This window comes from Nasonia vitripennis, assembly GCF_009193385.2.
Source record: "Nasonia vitripennis strain AsymCx chromosome 3 unlocalized genomic scaffold, Nvit_psr_1.1 chr3_random0006, whole genome shotgun sequence".
In the NCBI taxonomy this organism is placed as follows: Eukaryota; Metazoa; Arthropoda; class Insecta; order Hymenoptera; family Pteromalidae; genus Nasonia; species Nasonia vitripennis.
Window position 1 is genome coordinate 1,835,196 of NW_022279625.1, and position 20,729 is coordinate 1,855,924.

At 36.0% G+C, this 20,729-nt stretch overlaps 1 protein-coding gene across 1 annotated transcript in view; it reads right to left on the bottom strand.

Annotated features, from left to right (window-relative positions):
- Positions 1-20,294, bottom strand: part of Ndufa8 (NADH dehydrogenase (ubiquinone) 1 alpha subcomplex, 8, 19kDa) — a 91,114-nt gene extending 70,820 nt beyond the window's left edge. Inside the window, exon 1 of the mRNA NM_001172354.1 lies at positions 19,979-20,294. Within this exon, the coding sequence (NP_001165825.1) occupies positions 19,979-20,107 (129 nt within the window). The 5' untranslated portion in view covers positions 20,108-20,294. The remainder of the gene's footprint in view (positions 1-19,978) is intronic.
- Between the last annotated feature and the right edge of the window lie 435 nt (positions 20,295-20,729).

Sequence of the window (20,729 nt, forward strand, 5' to 3'; positions counted from 1 at the left end):
AAAAAGAATTTAGGAAATTTTTTACGAACGATGAAGAGAATTCGTTGGTATATTGTATAGAAGTTAAAGGTTTAGTCGATGCAATAAAACCGAATACGTATAAAGACGAGGAATGGAGACTTTTTATTGATTCGTCAAAACGAAGTCTGAAAGCTGTTCTGCTTCATAACGGAAACAGGTTTGCATCCATTCCCATAGCTCACTCGACTAAGCTGAAAGAGACTTATGAAAATTTAGAAATTGTATTGGAAAAAATAAAGTACTTGGAACATCAATGGAAAATTTGTGGTGATCTTAAAATTGCAACCATGATCTTAGGACAACAATCAGGTTTTACTAAAAATCCCTGCTTCTTGTGTTTATGGGATAGTAGAGACAGGGTAAATCACTACGTTAAGAAAGTATGGCCAACTAGAACACATTTTGAACCAGGATCGAGGAACATTATACGTACGCCATTGATTGACCCATCAAACTATCTGCTACCACCACTTCATATCAAACTTGGCCTCAAGAAGCAGTTCGTCAAAGCTCTGGATAAAGATGGCGATTGTTTCCAGTATTTGGGAGAAAAGTTTCCCGCAATAAGTGAAGCTAAATTAAAAGAAGGTATTTTTGATGGTCATCAAATTCGTACTCTATTTGAAGACGAAACATTTATCACAAAAATAAACGACACAGAAAAAGCTGCATGGCAAAGTTTTAAAACTGTTCGTGAGAACTTTTTAGGAAATAAAAAGAGTGAGAACTATCAGGAACTAGTTGAACAAATGTTGGAGAATTTCAAAAATTTGGGTTGCTTGATGAGTTATAAAATGCATTTCTTACATTCCCATCTTGATTACTTCCCTCTTAATCTAGGAGATGTCAGTGAAGAACAGGGAGAACGATTTCATCAAGATACAAGTGTAATGGAGAATCGATACCAAGGAAGATGGAATGTCAACATGATGGCAGATTTTTGCTGGACACTGAAGAGAGACATTAAAACAAATAACAAAAAGAGAAAAAGAAACCCATTGCATAGGTCATTTGAAGTAAAAAGAGTTCGTTACAAGAGAAAAAAGGAGTAAAGAAAGACATCGAGAGTTACTAAGCTAGTGGAAAAAAGAAAAATAAGAAAAAAATATAAACGAAAGCAACTTTTCTCTGTACACAAGGAAGATATTATGTGATTAAATAAGATTTTTTACAATTTTTCAGTATCTTTTACCATTTTTGGAAAGTTTTGATATGACATTTTAATCGGTTTAAACTGTTTCTTCTCCATTTGACCTTGAACTGACCTTGACCCTGACTTGATGGGGCCAAACTGATTCCGGATTTGGATTCAGCGACCAAAAAAACATGAATATATAGCATTTTAATTTTTTTAACCGTTACTTCCCAATTTGACCTCGAACTGACCTTGAACCTGACGTGATCGGGTAAAACTCACCCCCGATTCGGATTCAGCGACCGAAAAAACATAAATGTATGGCATTTTTATTTCTTTAAACCATTTCTTCTCAGTTTGACCTTGAACTGACCTTGACCCTAACTTGATGGGGCCTATTTTAATGGAAAGTTGGACTATAGCTGGAAAACGAGCAGAATATTCGCCAAAAGTTCGTGCTTATAGAAAGAATAGTTGAAAAATTTATTATACTGATGATACCTGGTGGGGCAAATCATTTTGAAAATTTCGGGTGGGTTCAGCAAACAAATAATAATAATTGTGTTCAAAATTTTGATCAGTATAAAAGTGGTGTTCAAGAAGCTGGTAGATTTTGAGGTGGTTTTGTTACACTATCAGGATCGGGAAACAGAGTTATATTTCACATATAGGAAGCGAAGATGGATTTTTGGATGGCGATCTTGATTGTTTTATTGGCAATAAATCTTCATCAGATTTTCACGATAAAATGAATGCGGAACACTATGAAGAATGGTTTAGGAAAATTCTATTACTTTTATCTTCTAAATCGGTAATAGTAATCAATCAAGCACCGTACCATACTATGCTTGATTCTGAATTTCACAATCCAACAACAGCATGAAAGACATCTGAAATAATTGCTTGGATTACTAAACGAAATATTACGCTGCCATCAGACGTTACATCCTTTGAGGATCTTACTAAACCTCGACTTTCACTCCTGAGCAAGCCATATTTTTTTCGAAAAGCACTATTTGTTAAACAAGATAGCATATGAAGTAAGCCCAACTAATGTTGAATTATTATGGTTGCCTGTAGCTCACTGTGAATTTAACCCAATTGAACTTGTATGGGCATACGTAAAAAATCGAGAAGCTGCGCAAAATAAAACTTTTAAAGTAAAAGATGTGCATAATTTGTGGCTTGAAATAATGAATAATATTCCCAGTGATTAAAGGGCAAACTGTGTAAGACACGTACAAAAAATCGAAGAACAATATACATCAAGCGAATCAAGATTAGCAGATGCCATTGTTACTCTTATAATAAACACAGGAGATAGTGAAGAAAGTGAGAGCGATACTGATAAATTTCCGATAGAGTGTAATGTAAACAACAATAATTTGTTACTAAAATTTAATCACATATTAATGTGACCTTACAAAAATGTTGTAGTTATGTATAATATATGTTGTATAATTATTGTAGAGAATGCTCAAGAAATGACAAATACGAGCATCTACCGTTCGATCAATGATGGTTTCTGCTTCTTAATTTACTAAAGCGGTCGACGCGTGGCGCTGGCGCGCTTATAGCTTCACTTGGCATCACGACTCCGTACACGTCGGACGTGCGTGACTGTATAACTGAATTCTTTCTAAGTTTAATAAAGATATTTCCATATCAGCAGTTATTTATTTATCAGTTATATATAACGTTGACCGTAAAATGGATAAGTAGTCAAGTCATTAGTCTACCAACCCAAAGATCTTGGGTTCAAGCTCAGGTCTCGGCAGTTTTTTTTACTTTTTTTTCAAGCTATATTTTCAGCTGGAATAACCACTAGTATTATGCCTCAATTTATGTAGAAAAATCTATATTCCGTAAACTTTGTATTATTTGTATTTATAAAATAAAATCAATGCTTGATGAGATTTCAGAGGAGATCTCATACGACTGAAATGCGTACTGAGATCTATATGAGATTTATATGAGATGTATATGAGATCTCATATAATATTTTCACGCGGGACGATTTCGCACAGTTTTGGCATGATGTGGCAGAGCAAATTATTCCCACTAGGGTTAAATTAGTTCTCATATGTAATGTATGTAAGACCGTTCAATTACTAATATAATAGTAGTAACTTGAACAGTCTTCTATACTCACCATCGGAAACTCTTAGCGCTTCCGGGTTACAAAAGCCGGTCACCAACTAGCGGCCCGTCCACAAATCTCAGTTTTTTCACCCTACATGTTTTTTTTTTTTTATTAAATAGTTTTTTTTTGTTTTTTACTGTTTTACTCTATCGCAATCGGTTTATATTTAATTTTTTCTCTTTTTCGCTGTATATTTTTGTTCCAATTTTTAAAATCCAAATAGATAATGACAACTTTATACAAAAATAAATAATAAGCTGTGACAGTGCAGACGTACACATCTAAAGCTGCGTGCGCACAGCACATACAAGCGCGTAAGCAGCGCTTACGCATACACAGACACTACACGAAACGCGCCTACGAGACGCATGCCGAGGCGACAGGAGTCGCCCGCGAAGTATAAGCATAGGACAAGCAAGATAGGTGCGAGAGAGAGATAGAGAGAGAAAGTATAGCGCGACACGAGAGCTACCGCTATACCCGAAACGGCGCCTAGTCGCCGAGAAACAAACATCAGCTCATCCCGAAGGGCCAAGAGAGGGGAGCCGGAATACCAGGCAGCGAAACCGAGCCTGGTCACTCTTCCGATAGCTGCGATAGCAGCAAGAAGTGCCCGGCGCTCTCGGCGAGGCAAGTAGCGGACGGAGCGTGACTTCAACACGGCGATCCCGATCAGCCAGGGCGAGCATCAGCCCGATGGGAGAGAGAGGCGCAGCCACAGGCAGGATCTCCTGGGCACGTGAGGGCGAGAAGAAACAGGGCACGACTAGCTCGACGGATTCCCGGAGCAGCGCGCGGCCGACTTCGAGCGACGCAGCAGAAACCGACGGCGCACCGAATATCCTGTAAGTGTCTCTCTCTCTCTCTCTCTCTCTCTCTCACACACACACACACACGAAAGGCGCGCGGTGCATTCATCAAGTTAATGCAGCCAAAAGCACATAACCTCGGTAAGCGTCTCGTGTACGCAAGATACACACGATCATATAATATCCGGACCGAGCGACGATCGGAAGAAATTCTACTTGTTAATTTAGGAAAAAAGGTTATACCGGGCGTAACTAGCCCGAGAAATCGAGCACGAATATACTGAGTAAAAATCTTTATTCTGCATGCAAACCCTGCTTCCAACTATCATTTCAGCCAGCCAAGCAGAATGGATCCCGCCACTCTCCGCGGTCCGCTAAAGCGACATATAATAATAGAGAATAACAGAAAATAAAGTAAATTTACTCTGGAATACTATCACCGTAGGCAATATATACTGTTTTATTTACATTAAGCGATAAATTAATGATTTGCACTAAGCGAATTGAGCGATGATTATTCTTATAGGTTCCTAGTAATTTTTATATGTATCTCTGCTGAAAAATTGGTCGCACTGTTAAACGCTATTTAATATGTTTTAAAAAACGTAAAAACCCATGTAATAACGCATATTTTTAAAAGCGTACTACAATACATGTAAAACATGCACTTAGGCACGTATTTTAGCATGTACTATCACACACACTTTTTAGACCCCGATTTAGAACGTGGGATTATACATGCTTTTGTACGTGATAAAGTACATGAAAATAAAAATTTGCTGAGCTTCTAAATTATTAATAATCAAATCTTAATAAATAAATTGTTCCGTACTTCGATTACGGATTTAAAATTTTATTTATTAATTTAAAAAATAATAAAAAACTATAATAATGTTATTGATTGTAATTTAATTTTGATACGCATACGTTTGTAAAGAATAAAATAAAGAAAAAAAGGGCTTGTCATTTTCAACGTCGCTGCTTAACTTTCGCGATCAATCGTCTATACTTCTGTCATCAATGCAACACTTACAATATAACCAAAATATAATATAACCAAATTGTAAATGGGCAAATACTATTCGAGGACGGTGTCTAGACGCATAGGATGATCGATGGCGAGGTCCAGGTGGTTCGCTCCGTAGTTTTTGGTGTCTAGGCCATGTTAAAAATCACGGATTGAAATCGATTGAATTCAATTGAAATTTAATTGACTTTAAACTTTTTGAATACAACCAACCGACTGCTTCATACATAGATTTCATTTTGTTTTCTCCAATAAATTCCTGGACATTGTCTACAAGAATACCGGGTCACTTGATCATCATCTTCGAGCACAACTTACACCTACACGTACATCCCTAGTGGAAATGGAAATTGTGCTATAGTGTGCCACATTGTGCCAATATTTGCCACACTGTGCCAAACTGTGCCATGTTGTGCTACACTCATGCCATTTCGGACATATCGCACGAATTGGTACAGTTTGGCACATTTTGGCACAGTCTGGCACATTTTAGCACAGTCTGGCACAGCGTGGCACAGTGTGGCCTTAATGTACCAAATTTTTGAAATAATAAAAATATTTGTTTCGAGTTATGTAGGAATTCTGGCACAGTCTGGCATAAATTGGCACAGTTTGGAATAGTATAGCACGACCTGACATAATGGAGCCTTAGTATGGTGGCAAGCCATGGATAAGGAAGTAAACAGGAAAACGCTTAACAAGGTGCAAAGAATTGCAGCACTCGGTATCACTGGAGCAATTCAAAGCACAGCTCAAGCGGCATTAGAGGCAATGCTAAACCTACAGCCGATAGATCTGTACATAAAAGGACTAGCCGCAAAAGGGGCTCTCAGATTAAGAGACTCCAAATTGTGGAAACAAACCAACCACGGACATGCGTCGGTGATGAAGGAGATGGGGAAACTAAGTAAAAACCTAAAGCCCCTACTAACACAGCAGACGGACTACACGGTCACTTACCTAAGTTTCAAAGAAAACATCAAAATAACAATACCGACGAAAGAAGACTGGGAACAAAACTCAATAATAAAAGAGGACGAGATCTCAATCTTTACAGACGGTTCAAAAACGATAAAAAGTATGGGAGCAGGAGTCTACTCAGAACAACTAGGAGTTCAAAAGTCATACAGGCTCAAGAACGTCTGCAACATTCTGCAAGCGGAAATCCTAGCAATTGAGGAAGCAGCGAGATTGACACAGCTAAACGATGGTGCGCCAATGAAGGGGACTATCTACACACACAGTCAAGCAGCTCTCAAAACTCTGGCGTCGAAATTAACGAGATCAAAGGCAGTGATGAGCTGCCGCGAAGCTCTGTCATGGATCCGCAACAGCGCAGTCGGAATCTGCTGGGTACCCGGACACAATAGTGTCGAAGGGAACATCAAGGTAGATGAACTGACAAAGCTTGGAGCGGAGAAAGACAGCAACGAAGCGATCAGCCACCCACTACCAACGATCAACGTGATAAAGACGACCATTGACAGAGTCATCGAGGTAATTCACAGCGAGAGATGGAGAACACGAAAAGACTGTTTTACACCGAGAACGCTGTGGTCAGAGGTGGACAAGGAAAAAACAAAGAAGCTGCTAAATTACAGGAAAATCTTTTTAAGCACGATCACAGGAGTAGTAACAGGTCACTGTGCGGTCGGGGTCAATCTCAAGAGATGGGGAAAGACGAAAGACAACTTCTGTAGAGAATGCTGCGAAGAAGAAGAAACCATATCCCACCTGCTATGTCATTGTCCAGCCCCGGAAAGCAAAAGGCACAATACGTTGGGCCACAGCTTCCTATTGGAACTGGACGAGGCAGCAGGAATGGATATTGGGAAGATAACGAACTTTGCAAAAAGCTGGAAATGCTTTCAGCAAAAGTAAAGGAACTAGGTTAGCTCCGATCTATCGAAGTGCGGTTTTCTTTCGAAGACTGCACAGAACCCTTCAACCTAACCTAACCTATTGATGTGCTTACATAAAGTACGTAAACCTAGTCTTTATAAAAAATGTTGAATCTCTCACAAAAACCTTTCTGTAAGGTAAAATGTTATCAAGTAAAAGTTCTTTTGTTGGTAAAAGTAGTGAGTCTCCCAACGTATTATTGTCAAGTAATTGTTTATTAATTTAACAATTATTATCTTCCCTGCTAAAAATGACCAATTAGACCCGATTAATGCCGATTCCATTTTGATCGGTTCTAATTGATTTAAATTGAGTTAATCGAGCCGTACGATTACTAGTTAATTGGTTTTAATTGGCTTTAATTGGAAGTCGGTCCGAATACGTAAAACCCAGATTTCTTTTAATTGGAACAAATCGGTCTTAACCGTTGATTTTTTTTTTTTTTTGTAATTTAAACCTTATATGGTAATATATTGTGCAAATGTAATCGTGTTTTAAAGGATTAGAGTAAGGGTTGGTAATAATCGGTTATAATCGTAATCGGTCCCGATCAGTATTTAACCAACACTCAGAGATCGTGATTAATTGGTCCTTATAGTGGTGCAAATGCTATCGTGTTTTAAAGGATTAGCGTTTGTATCTATGATAATCGGTTGTAATCGGAATTGGTTCTAAATCAGTACTCAACTAATATTGTATGATCAGAATTGATCAGTTCTAATATTGTTGTTCTAAACTTAACCGTGTTTAAAAAATTAGTGTTGGGGTCGGTAATAATCAGTTATAATCGGAATTGCTTGAAATTGGTATTCAACTGACATTTCATAATCGCGCACTATCTGGATTCGGTCATCGGTCAAGTGATAGTGACCAACTAGAGCACCACTTCATTTAAAGCGCAGACAAAGTACCTTGGGAAACATTACTTCAGTTCATTAGTTATCGGTTTTTTATTTTGATTAGTTTATTACGGACACGCCGCCAGGTAGCGTCTGGTTTTTCTCACTTGCAAGCGTAAAGAATCTATGATGGTTAGTATATAAGGCCTTTCAAGTTACTATACTACTGTTTTTTAACGTTCCTTGATGACTACAGTCGCACAGCATTTGTCTACTTCCTGCAGAAGGACCGAGTATACGAGAGTTTTGTGCACTTCAAAAACTATGTGGAAAATGAGACCGGCCAACGAATCAAGTTTTTGCAGAATGACAACGGTACTGAGTACATCAATTTAAAAATGAATCATCTCTTGAAGGAAGCTGGCATACAACGGCGATTGAGCATTCGAGGGAACCCACAGCAAAATGGCAGGGCCAAGCAATTAAATAGAACCCTGATTGACATGGCTCGATGCATGGTACTGGATACTGGTCTTTCAAAAACTTTTTGGGCAGAAGCGGTTGCAACTGCAGCCCATATCCACAACCGGACTCCAAAACTGTGCTTCAACGGCAAGACCCCATATGAACTATGGACGGGAAAGAAGCCAGACCTGTCTCACTTACGGATTTTTGACTGTAAGGCCATAGTTCATGTACCTGCTTCAAAGAGAGAGAAGTTTGACGCAAAAGGGACACCATGCATGTTCACAGGATATTGTGCACAACTAAAGGGTTATAGAGTATAGGACCCAAAAGCCAGAAAAACCACTATCAGCAGAGATGTGACCTTCTGCGAGGACTCTGACTTGCAAACTACATCAAAATCTACTTTTCCTCTCTTGCAAAGCTCAGAGAGCGACGAAAACAGTGATGCCCCCTCAGCCAAATCTGATGAGAACATGGACGTAGATGACCAAGAACATTTCGACCAAGATGCTCAGCAACCTACTTCAGCCGAGAACCCTCCGATATCACCAGCCACCAACAAAATACCTACATACCCACAACCACCTGAAGAGAGATTACAGCAAAATCCAAAAATGTAGGTCATTCGAAGGTCAGAGAGGAAGAGAACTGAGCCTGCCAAGCTTAAGGACTACGTTCTCACTAGGAAGCGGAGTTCGAATACGGCCCTTTTAGTAGACGTTGCAGACATTCCATTGAAGAAGCAAAAAGTGCAATCACCTAAGGAAACTATCGAGCCTAAAAACTACACCCAGGCCATGAAAAACAGCGACTCATACCTGCAGAAACAGGCAATGAATGAAGAAATGAGTTTGATCATCCGAAATTGCATCTGGTTCCTATGCGACCCTCCAGGTGCCAACATCATTTACACCAGGTGGGTGTACACTGAAAAAAAAACACAGCCGTTTCTACTGTAAAACACGGTAGTTTTAGCGAGTGCGGCACAGTAGCGACTTTTCAGTAAAAATAGCGTGTGTCCACTGGTAGTATTATGATAAAATATAAAGTAATGGCCATTATGGGACTGATAAGTAACAAAATTAAAAATTTTCATGTAACTTATTTGCTAATATTCACTCTGCATGCGATAATGGGATGGTAATAATTTGATGGTTGTTATTCAAGGTATTTTTCTCTCTTATAATGATTATTACTAATAACTTTAATTTAAATTAATCATATTACTCATTAAAAAAACTTTTCTTAAGATTTTTGATGGTTTAAAAGGTGATACATAACCTAAATATCCTAGAGATAGAGACAGCTCGCCGAGACCTGCCAAAACTACCAGTGGCCACTCGCTGTTTTTACTGAGAAGTCGCTACTGTGGTGACACTCGCTAAAACTGCCGTGTTCTACAGCAGAAACGGCTGTGTTTTTTTTTCAGTGTATAAGCTTAAGGCTGAGCAGGATGGTGAGACTCGTCGAAAAGCAAGGCTGATAGCCAGAAGATATTCCCAAGAGTATGGAGTTGATGTCAACGAAACCTACTCACCCATTGTAAAGTACACAACCCTCAGGCTGTTGTTTGCGCCTGCAGCAAGGGAGGATTGGGAAATAACGCATCTGGATGTTGAAATCGCCTTCCTGCAAGGGGACCTTGAAGAGGATGTCTACATTCAGCAGCCCAAAGGCTACGTCGACCCCTATCACCCAAATATGGCCTACAAGCTCAACAAAGCCATCTACGGGCTAAGGACCACAAGAAGCTGACCATAGCAGTGTTCGTGGATGACTTGTCGCTATTCTCAAGCTCCAAAAATCTGATGGGAACTGACTTGGGCAATGTCAAGTGATGCCTAAATGTCAACATCACCAGGGATATACGCTGGGGAACCATCTGCATGAACCAGACAGATGCCATCATCCGCATCCTCAAGGATTATAATATGGGGGATTACAACCCATGTAGCACCCCTATGGACCCTGGATCAGTATTGACAGCTGATACATCCCCAAAAACTCAAGCAGAATTGCAATGGCTAAGCAGGCTTCCCTTCCAGAACATGATAAGATCACTCATGTACTTGCTCCAGATGACGAGACCAGATTTAGCCGACACTGTCAGCACCTTGAGCAGATTCAACACCTGTTATGGGGCAGCACATTGGAAAGTCCTCAAGAAGACGCTTAGATATCTACAAGGAACCAAGGATTACCAACTGTGTTTCTCAAAAGACGGTAACCAACATCTGTGGGGTTACTGTGATGCTACGTGGGCGTGCGACTTGACAGATGATAGGTCAGTAACCAGATGTGTGTTTGTTTTACGTGGAGGCGCTGTCAGCTGGTATTCAGGAAAACAAACTACACCAGCAACATCTAGCATAGTCGCAGAATACCAAGCACTGTCTTTTGCTACCATGAAAGCTCTGTGGCTTAGGGGCCTGCTAATGGAACTTGAAATTCAGGGCGATGACCCTGTTGAAGTTATGGGCGATAACAAGGGAGCAGTGGACTTGGGCAAGAATGGCCAACCAGAATGCCAGGACCACAAAGCATGTCTGTGTCAAGCATTACTTCGTCAAAGAAAGTCTCGACAATAACCAGATCAAGATCAACCATGTTTTAACCCAAGAGCTGATGGCTGGCCCGTTTACCAAGCAAGTAGCAGGTCCAAAAATAAATACAAAAAATATTAAAAATAATACTTTTGAGTGATAATGTCTTTCAATAATTTGATAACTTAATTAATGTTTTAAATAATAAAAAATGCGACTTTTGAGTACCGTATGTTACCGTCATAATAAGCTTTGTAAACATGGTTGAGTCAAAAACAAGAATTGTACATTTCTTAGTTGATCAGTATGTAAGTGTGCAGTGATATGTATTTTTTGTATTCAACGATTTCATATAAGTAACTTTCATAAATTCATTTGAATAAGGGGGCGTGTTGTGTGAGCCATGAGTATTCTAAATGAACGTTGTAGTCGCAGCGCGCCTATAGCTTCAAATGTAAGGTAGTGTTATAGTTCATAAATTAGAATACACACATATATATATATATATATATATATATATATATATATATATTTAGTTTCACTTAAATCTAAAAGATGGCGCTATAAGAATAGTAGGCATGTTCGTTGCTCTAGGCGTGCTGCTGCGAGAAGAAGAATACGTTTGACTGCCGAGCAAAAAGCATAATTCTTGTTTTAGGCAGCTTGCTGCGAACTTATTATTATTATTATATTTAATTTTGGATTATTTTAAAATAAATTTATTATTCTAAAGGTTAATGAAAAGTTGATTAGACTGTGTGTGTGTTTATTTATCCTGACAATTATATATATATATATATATATATATATATATATATATATATATTAAACATAATTAAAAGTTGAATTATAATAATTCAGAAGTGGGATATTCCAAAAATTTAAGGAAGACAAGATTTGAACGAACAGTGAAGGTTGTGACAACGGATTTTGAGTTCCGAGAATTGTGGCTCGTCGAATGTTGTGTTGATGTCGGATATCGACGATTTTGAGAAATTTGTAGAGGATAAACAATTACATGATATAATATCTGGCAATATGGCGGACAAGCAGTTACAAGAAGCTTTAGCTGAAATTGAGAGACAAAAGGCAAGAAGATTAGAAGAACGCCTTGAAGCCGACAAGAAGTTAAAGGAATTACAAGCTGCACTACAGCAACAAAGGAATCAACAGGATTCACAGAATTCTAATAATCCCAGTGACACATCTACTGACTCTTTAGCCTCAGCTATTACGTCTCTCAGTGATGTAATGAAAAGTCAGTCAGAAACTCTTTCAAGTTTTCAAGGAATATTGAAAAATATTACTCAGGTTGATCAAGGTCAAGTTATGTCTGCAGCTAGTGCTCAGAGTATTATTCGTGAATTTTATGGAAACGAAGGTCCAGAAAAGGCGCAAGTATGGTTAAACGAGCTTAAGAATACTAAGACTCTATATAATTGGAGTGACGCTATTGTTTTGAGTGTTGCCAAATCGCGTCTAAAGAAAGGAGCCTGGAAATGGCTGATGACAAGATCAACTACAGTCATAACATTTGAAGCTTTCTTAGAGGCTTTTTCAGCAGTGTTTACGTATAAAAGATCGCGTAGTGAAAAATTAAAAGTTATGATGGCACGTACGCAAAGTCGTAATGAACCAATACAAGACTATTTTCTTGATAAAGTGTGGTTATGTGAAGGACTAGAATTTACAGTGAATGATATACGTGATGAGGTAGCAGCTGGCTTGTGGTCAAGAGAATTATCGCAACATATTTTAGGTAAAAGTTATTTAACGAGTGATGAAATTCTACAAGACTTAGTTCGCATTGAGAAAATTCAGAACGGCCGAGTTCAAAGAATCAACGAGCAGCGTGAACAACGAACGACAACACAGGATTCCAAGTACGGAGGAGGAACCAATAATTCCACGAAATCTTGGAGAGCGGACAGAACAAGCAACGGCGTCGGCGGCGGCGTCTCAGCGTCGGAGAGCTTCACGTCAACAGCGAGAGATGGAGCCACTGACAAGACTCAAGGGAATTCGAAGGAGACACGCGATGCTGCGGTAAAGTGTTACAATTGTAATCAAATCGGACATATTTCGCGTGAATGTACAAAGCCGAAACGAGAGATTACGTGTTATTTATGTAAACGCCCCGGACATATTGCGACGCGATGTACTTTCAAGCCAAATAATAGTACTGATACATCTAAATTAGAATCAGTAAACCTTGTAAATAGTGTAAATACGTCTAACTTAGGAAATAAATTCATACGTGAGGTAAAAATAGGCTCATTGAAAACTACAGCACTTATAGATATGGGCGCAACGGTGTGTACTATAAAGTCTACAGCTGTTTTGTGTGCAGGTTACAAAGTAAATAGAGTTCGCTCAGTTTTAGAAGGTTTTGGAGGTCAAAAGGTAGAATCTCCGGGTGTCGTTGTAGAATCTATACAGATCGATGATTTAAAACCACGTGAACTTACTTTTAGAATAGTATCAGATACAGCACAAAAGGAAGATGTCATAATTGGGCAACCATTTACGGAAGCGCTTGATATTAGTTATACTCGTTCTGGTAATAAATTAAAATTTTTTGATACCAACATAATTGAGACTAATGATACATCATCGGTAAAAATTTATTCTTTAGATAATGTTGAATTAGAATCTGGTGAGGTTAAGTTTATAAATGTTAATGTAAGCTCTCATGAATTAGTAATACCTGTAATAAATAATACTGATAAGGTTAATCGAATTAACGTTAATGAAAAGGTCGGTGAGTCAATTTTATCAATTGAACCGGTAAACGAGATGGAACCGCGTAAAGAATTAGTAAAATCAGACGAAATTGTAACGGATGAAAACGTAACGTTTGAACAAAAGAACGAGTTGTTACAAATTTTGAATTCAAATAGAACTTGTATTGCGAAAAATTTAAGTGAAATAGGTAAAACAAATTTAATGACTATGGATATTGAATTTGAAGATGATAGAGTAATTAGCTCAAAACCATACAAATTAAATGCTACTGATAAAAGAGATTTAGATAATTTAGTCATTGAGTACAAAAAGGCTGGAATTATAACAGAAACTGATTCGAAGCATGCTAGTCCAGCGTTTGTTGTTCGCAAAAAGGATGGTTCAGCTAGTATGGTTATAGATTATCGAAAGGCTAATAGAATTACTAAGGGTGTACATTTTCCAATACCTAATTTTGACGATTTGCTTGAAAAATTAAGTAATGCTCGCATTTTCATAACAGTTGATCTCTATCGTGGATATTTACAAATGCCTTTAACGGAAAGGGCCAAACCTTTAACTGCTTTTATTACTGAAACGACGACTGGGCAATTTGAGAGAGCTATGCTTGGTCTAAAATGCGCTCCAATGTATTTTGCTAAATTAATGGAAAAGGTACTTGGTGATGCGAGAAGACATGGAATCGCTTTTAACTTCTTTGACGATATATTTATTTATGCTGAGAACTGGGATCAATTAATGAAAAATTTTAAAATAGTATTACAAAACCTTAAAGATGCGGGATTAACTTTAAATTTAAAGAAGTGTAGATTTGGAATGCGAAAAGTAGAATTTTTAGGGTATGTATTGGGAGACGGTGAACTTAAACCGGGTGATCGCAAAATTGTAGCTATTGAACAATTTCCACGACCAAGTGATAAACACGAAGTACGAAGATTCGTAGGGTTGACTAGCTTTTTCAGACGTTTTGTACCTAAATTTGCAGATAAAATAAAACCACTATTACTATTATTGAGAAAAGATGCTAAATTTGAGTGGAATCGTGAACAAGAAATGAGTTTTATAAATGTAAAATCAATATTAGTTTCAAAACCCGTATTAAAATTGTATAATCCGAATGCTTATAGAACTGAATTACATACTGATGCTTCTTCAGTTGGAATTGCTGGAATGTTATTACAATCTGACAATGAAGGAGAACCTTTAAGTTTAGTGTATGCTGTAAGTAGGTGTACCACTGAGGTAGAATCTAAGTATCACTCTAGCAGATTAGAGCTTATGGCCATTGCATGGTCTTTGCAACGATTACGAAATTTTATTATTGCGTTAAAATTTACTGTTGTAACTGATTGTCAAAGTCTTGTTTATTTAAATGCATGGAAAACTAAAAATGCGCAAATTTCTAGATGGATGAGTGAATTATCTGAGTATAATTTAGAAATTAAGCACAGACGTGGAGAGTTAATGCAACATGTTGATGCTTTATCTAGAGCACCAATTCTAATCGACCCTATTATTAATTCTATTAATACTATTACTGAAGTAAGAACAAATGACTATGAAATCCTTGTATTTCAACGATCTGATCCATTTATTTTAGAAATAATATCCATTTTACGAAAAAGTGAGGGAGAACGTAGTAAATTAGAAAAGAGTAAGATGAAGGATTTTATTCTGCGAGGTGGTTTGCTATATAAGAAGGTAATTCGAAACGATAAGGAAATTAAATTATTTGTTGTACCTAATGCAATGCGAAAATCATTAGTTATACGATATCACGATCTTTGTAATCATTTTGGAGTCGATAAGACTGAATTGAAGAATATTATTATTTTCCTCGATTGAGACGATATGTAAAAATACACATTAAAAATTGTTTAGAGTGTATTATGTCAAAGCGAAAAGCAGGTCCAGGTGAAGGTGAATTGCATCCGATTCCGCCAGGTAAACGACCATTTGAACTTATTCATATTGATCATGTTGGCCCATTTCCAACTACTTCTCGAGGAAATATTTATATACTTGGTATTATTGACAATTTAACTAAATATGTTAAGTTTGAACCTGTGAAAAATGTAACCACGCAAGTTACTGTTAAAAAGATGGAGGAATTTGTAAATAGATTTGGAGCACCGGATAGAATCGTATCTGATCGCGGTACATGTTTTACATCACATTTATTTCAAGAGTTTTGTTTAAGACATGGAATTAAACATAGTCTTAATTCTAGTAGACACCCACAAGCAAACGGTCTAATTGAAAGAATGAATCAAACATTAATACCAGCTTTAAGAATTAGTGAACATAATAATTTAAATTATAATTGGGATCGCGATGTAGCAATAGTTGAACGAAATATTAATTCCACAATTAGTACTGCAACTGGTATAGAGCCATATAGAGCGTTATTAGGATATTTACCTAGATTTAATGATGGTAATTTGAGAGATTTAACAAAACATTGTGAAACTTACACTCCGCCTAACGAAATTCAATGTAAACTGCGTGACAGAATCATAGCTGAACAAGCTAAATATAAAAATTATTACGATAAAAATAGGTATAAGAATTTTAAATATAATATTGGCGATATAGTATTTATGAAAAGAAATGCGATTGCTTCAGGGGAGTCGACTAAGCTTCAAAATCCTTATGGAGAACCTTTAGTTATTACAGAAGTTTACCCTAATGATATATATAGAGTTAAGAAACTAAACGACTATGGAGATCGTGGCTATGAAACTACTGCAAATGTATCTCAATTAAAAATTTGGAAAAATTCTGAAAGTATTCATTCTGATGATTTATGTGACGATGGAGAAAATAGTGATAATGATATTGAATATAATAACGATTGTAATGATAATAATCTTGATTTAGAAAATAATATTATAGATACGCCCGATAATGTAGACAATCAAACAGAAAATGTAAACAAAAACACTTTAGATAATAGTATTGTTGGTAAAAACTTTGAATTGGTTGAAAGACCTAAACGTGTACAAAAAACGCCGACTTATTTAAGGGATTATATTGTATAATTATTTTATTATTATATTTAATGATTTTGTAAATGCTGCGAACTTATTATTATTATTATATTAAATTTTGGATTATTTTAAAATAAATTTATTATTCTAAAGGTTAATGAAAAGTTGATTAGACTGTGTGTGTGTGTTTATTTATCCTGACAATTATATATATATATATATATATATATATATATATATATATATATATATATATATATATATATATATATATATATTAAACATAATTAAAAGTTGAATTATAATAGTAGTTAGTTACTATTCACACCTGACCGACATAGGTACAATAAAGGATAAATACACGAACTACTTTGTGTCCATACCTCATATCTACCCTTTTCAATTACATCTACATTCCCTTAAATAACACTTTTGTACATTTATATACATTTTTCATTTCCACTAGGGATTTTATTAATTTTCAGTACGCCAACCTGAGCCAATAGTGTGCCAAACTGTGTCATAAGTGTGTCAAATGTCCAAAATGTTCAGTATAGCTTTGCCATAGTTTTGATACAAAATGGCAAAATTTGGCACAGTTTGGCACAGTTTGGCACAGTTTTGGCATGCTTTTGGCATAGTTTGCCACAGACTTTTTTCCACTTAGGAATTAACAAAATTTGTAAAAACCAATATTTACTTCAATTAACAATATTTAACTTGAAGTATTGATGTTTAGACAATAGGAGATTAATAATTAAAAGACAGCATAGATATCTGCTCAAAAAAAATCTATTCACATGAGTGCGATTGCTCAAAAATGGTAAGAAGAAAATGAAAAACTTTGTTAATCATTAGAAAATGATTTATATACATGTGCACAAAATTGTAAAATGATTGACAACAGCAAATCTGTGTACTAAACGAAAACGTAAACAAATCCACCAGCTTGTTCCGCCCACTTGTGACTGTGAGCGGGGTTGCACGGTGCAGGGGGCTAAGCGCAGGGAGAGAGGGGAGTCTCTCTCTTACCTGCGAGCCAGGAGCTATCGAACCTCCTTAAATGGTGAATCTTATTGATTTCTATTAGTTTCAAACTGCTTTTTCCAGCAGGGCAACCTTTACATTTTATTTAATATACACATATATTAATAATCATCAAGTTTAAAAAAAATATTAAAATAATCATCACCTGATGATCAGCTGCTGTTTTATTACAATTATTATCTGATTATGAGCCGATGTTCAGCTGAATTTCATCTGACCTTTTTCATCAGGGACAGCACTAAATGTGAAAACTATTTTATGATAAATTTCTAACCCTACTCTAGAATTTTACATGAGATATCATATGAGATCTTGCAATAAGGTAACATGTTTTCTCAGTAACTTCAAAATTTATTGTTTTAAAGCTTGTTTTAAGGAGGTTCTATCGGTATTTTCTAGACATTAAGTACATGCAAAATAGTATATTATGACACTGTTGTGCGAGATGGTTTTCTACCTTGCTCGAGGTTTTTTACACAAGTGAAGCGAGTGAGAAAATCAAGCAGGGTGGAAATATACCTCTTACAACAGTCTCATATGATATTTTATAGCACAACAACCTCAAAATCAACAATAAAGTTGTCATTTTGAGGTTAGTGTGCTATAGAATATTTTATAAAAATGTTATCAATTGTGAGTAAATAATGTTTATTTGAGATAATTTATGAATTTTCAGATATAAGGAGAACAGTTTTCATATTTTAATCTCATTTAAAGAACTTTTTTATACTAACAGTTGCTCATGTGACTAAGAAGTCACAAATTGAGATTGAAGTAGTGTACATTTTTTACTTTTCTCAATGAATATCTTTTTGAAACATTCAGCTGTATACACTTTGCTTTGGGTGTCCTTGTTTTTCAATCTGATCTTAACAAATTATGAAAAGCACTCATAATATTACTGCTTGGAATCATGCTAGTGCTACATAATCTTATGTTAAACAAGAACTTAACAAAGATTAACAATTTTTTGCTCTTACATTTGAACCGCAACTAATATTTTAAAAAATGCTAAAACATTCTTTGTAAGATAGAAAACAATAGGACGTCGTTATTTGCACTAAGATTCACGTAATTACGTGACTCTACGTGACTATAGGGGTAGCTTTTTGGTTGCATTCTTAGTCACGTAAATTTTCCGTCACGTGAATTTTCTGGAAAAATCTCAGTCACGTAAAAGCTCTGAGACACGTAATTTTTTTTTTACAGTCACGTAAAGCTTCCAGTCACATCCATTTTCTGCAGAGTAAATCTGTGTACTATTGCTTTAGCATACTGATCTTTTCACTCAGATGTGCTAAAGCAATCATACCCACTCAGGCACACTCTTCACAAACGTACTCTAGAAACATGGCCTAATGTTGAATCGGACCAACTTTGTGTTTTCACAATTTACGTGACTGTAATAGTAGATTACGATAGGTGTGACTTATATGATTCTTTTTTACACGGCGCAGTTAGCACCTGAGCGTAGCAAGGGCTCTAAGCGCCGTGTAAAACTGAACCATTTAAGTCAAGAGTATCGTATAAAATTTTATAGTGGATTTAAAAGTTGATTTTATGTAACTAAGATTTTTCTGGAAAATTTACGTGACCCTGAGTTGTCCGGAAAATTTACATGACGCAAAGAATGCAACCAAAAAGCTACCCTTATAGTCACGTTGAGTCACGTAATTACGTGAATCTTGGTACAAATAATAACTCCGAAAACAATAATAGATACTATTCATAACATTCAGGACATCTTGCCCTATAACTACAGAACCTCCTTTAAAAAAGAAGTAAAAGGTATTTTTTAAAGTGTCGTATTTCATGTCAATAATTAATATAATTTATTCAAGCTGACTTAAACTTACTGTTATATCTAAATAATTGCTGTTATATCTGCCTTAAGTTTACCAGGAGCTATATTAATTTGTTCAATTGTATATTCTTTTCTATTTAAGATGCAGTCAAAGGCCTACCCTCACCCCCTTTTGCAATTTATAATTGCAAAACTAAAATAATGTCTAAACATCTAAAACATTTTTTCTTTGGTATAATTATTCATTCAATTTTCTTTAAAATAGGTTTTATCTGCAGCATGCATCTTTGCAGGGACTGATGACATAATGAAATATATGGTTAATTTTTGCGTATATTATGGCTTAAACTAGATTTAGAAATCTTGTGTAATACACACAAGAATTTAAATGACAAATAAAACATTTTATTTAATCAACTGACATTTTAAAAGAAATAAAAAATAAAATTTGGCATCAAATATAAAGAAGAAAATATAATCATAAGATAAAAAATTAATTTATTACATTATTTTTTGATTCACAATATTTCCCTAAGTGAAATGCAGCAGCTTGTAATACAGGAAAAGTCAAATTAACTTCTTGAACATTCAATTCATTATCATTAGGAAGAATAATATTCTCAGTTACAACCATTTTTATAGCAAGAAATAATAACAACTTAAGCTTAATTTAACAATTTAGGTACAGACATACAATACTCGTAAAAATAACGTTATTAAATATATATTTTTATATGTACACACACACATATATATATATGTATATATATATATAGATATATATTATTTATTTTTATTTTTTTCGTTGAATATTTGATTCCTTTTACTTTTTTTTCATTGACCCAATTTAACCAGGGATTATGGAGGTTAGAGTACAGAAGAGGAATAAACGGAATAGGACTCTGGATTTTTCGTTTGCTATCTAATTGGCAACTGAACGATACTGCAGCGCCAAAACTCTGTGAATTTCCATAAGGCGGCGAATTTTGGAAGCTGAGGAAATGTTGTCTTTGTTATATATATAGATATAATATATGGGTAATATGCAGTGCAGTGCTGGGGTCACGATTATTCGGAGGGTCGCTCAAATGTCAACTTCAGGGGGCATCGCGGTAAGAGCGATCTGCTTTGTCCCCTGAAGTCAGCCATCGGGTGACCCTGCATCAATTCGACAATTTTCGAATTACCGGTGGCTGCGCCGATAAATAAGAAAATGTCAAATGTCAATCTCAAACTAAAAAACAAGATCTCTAAGT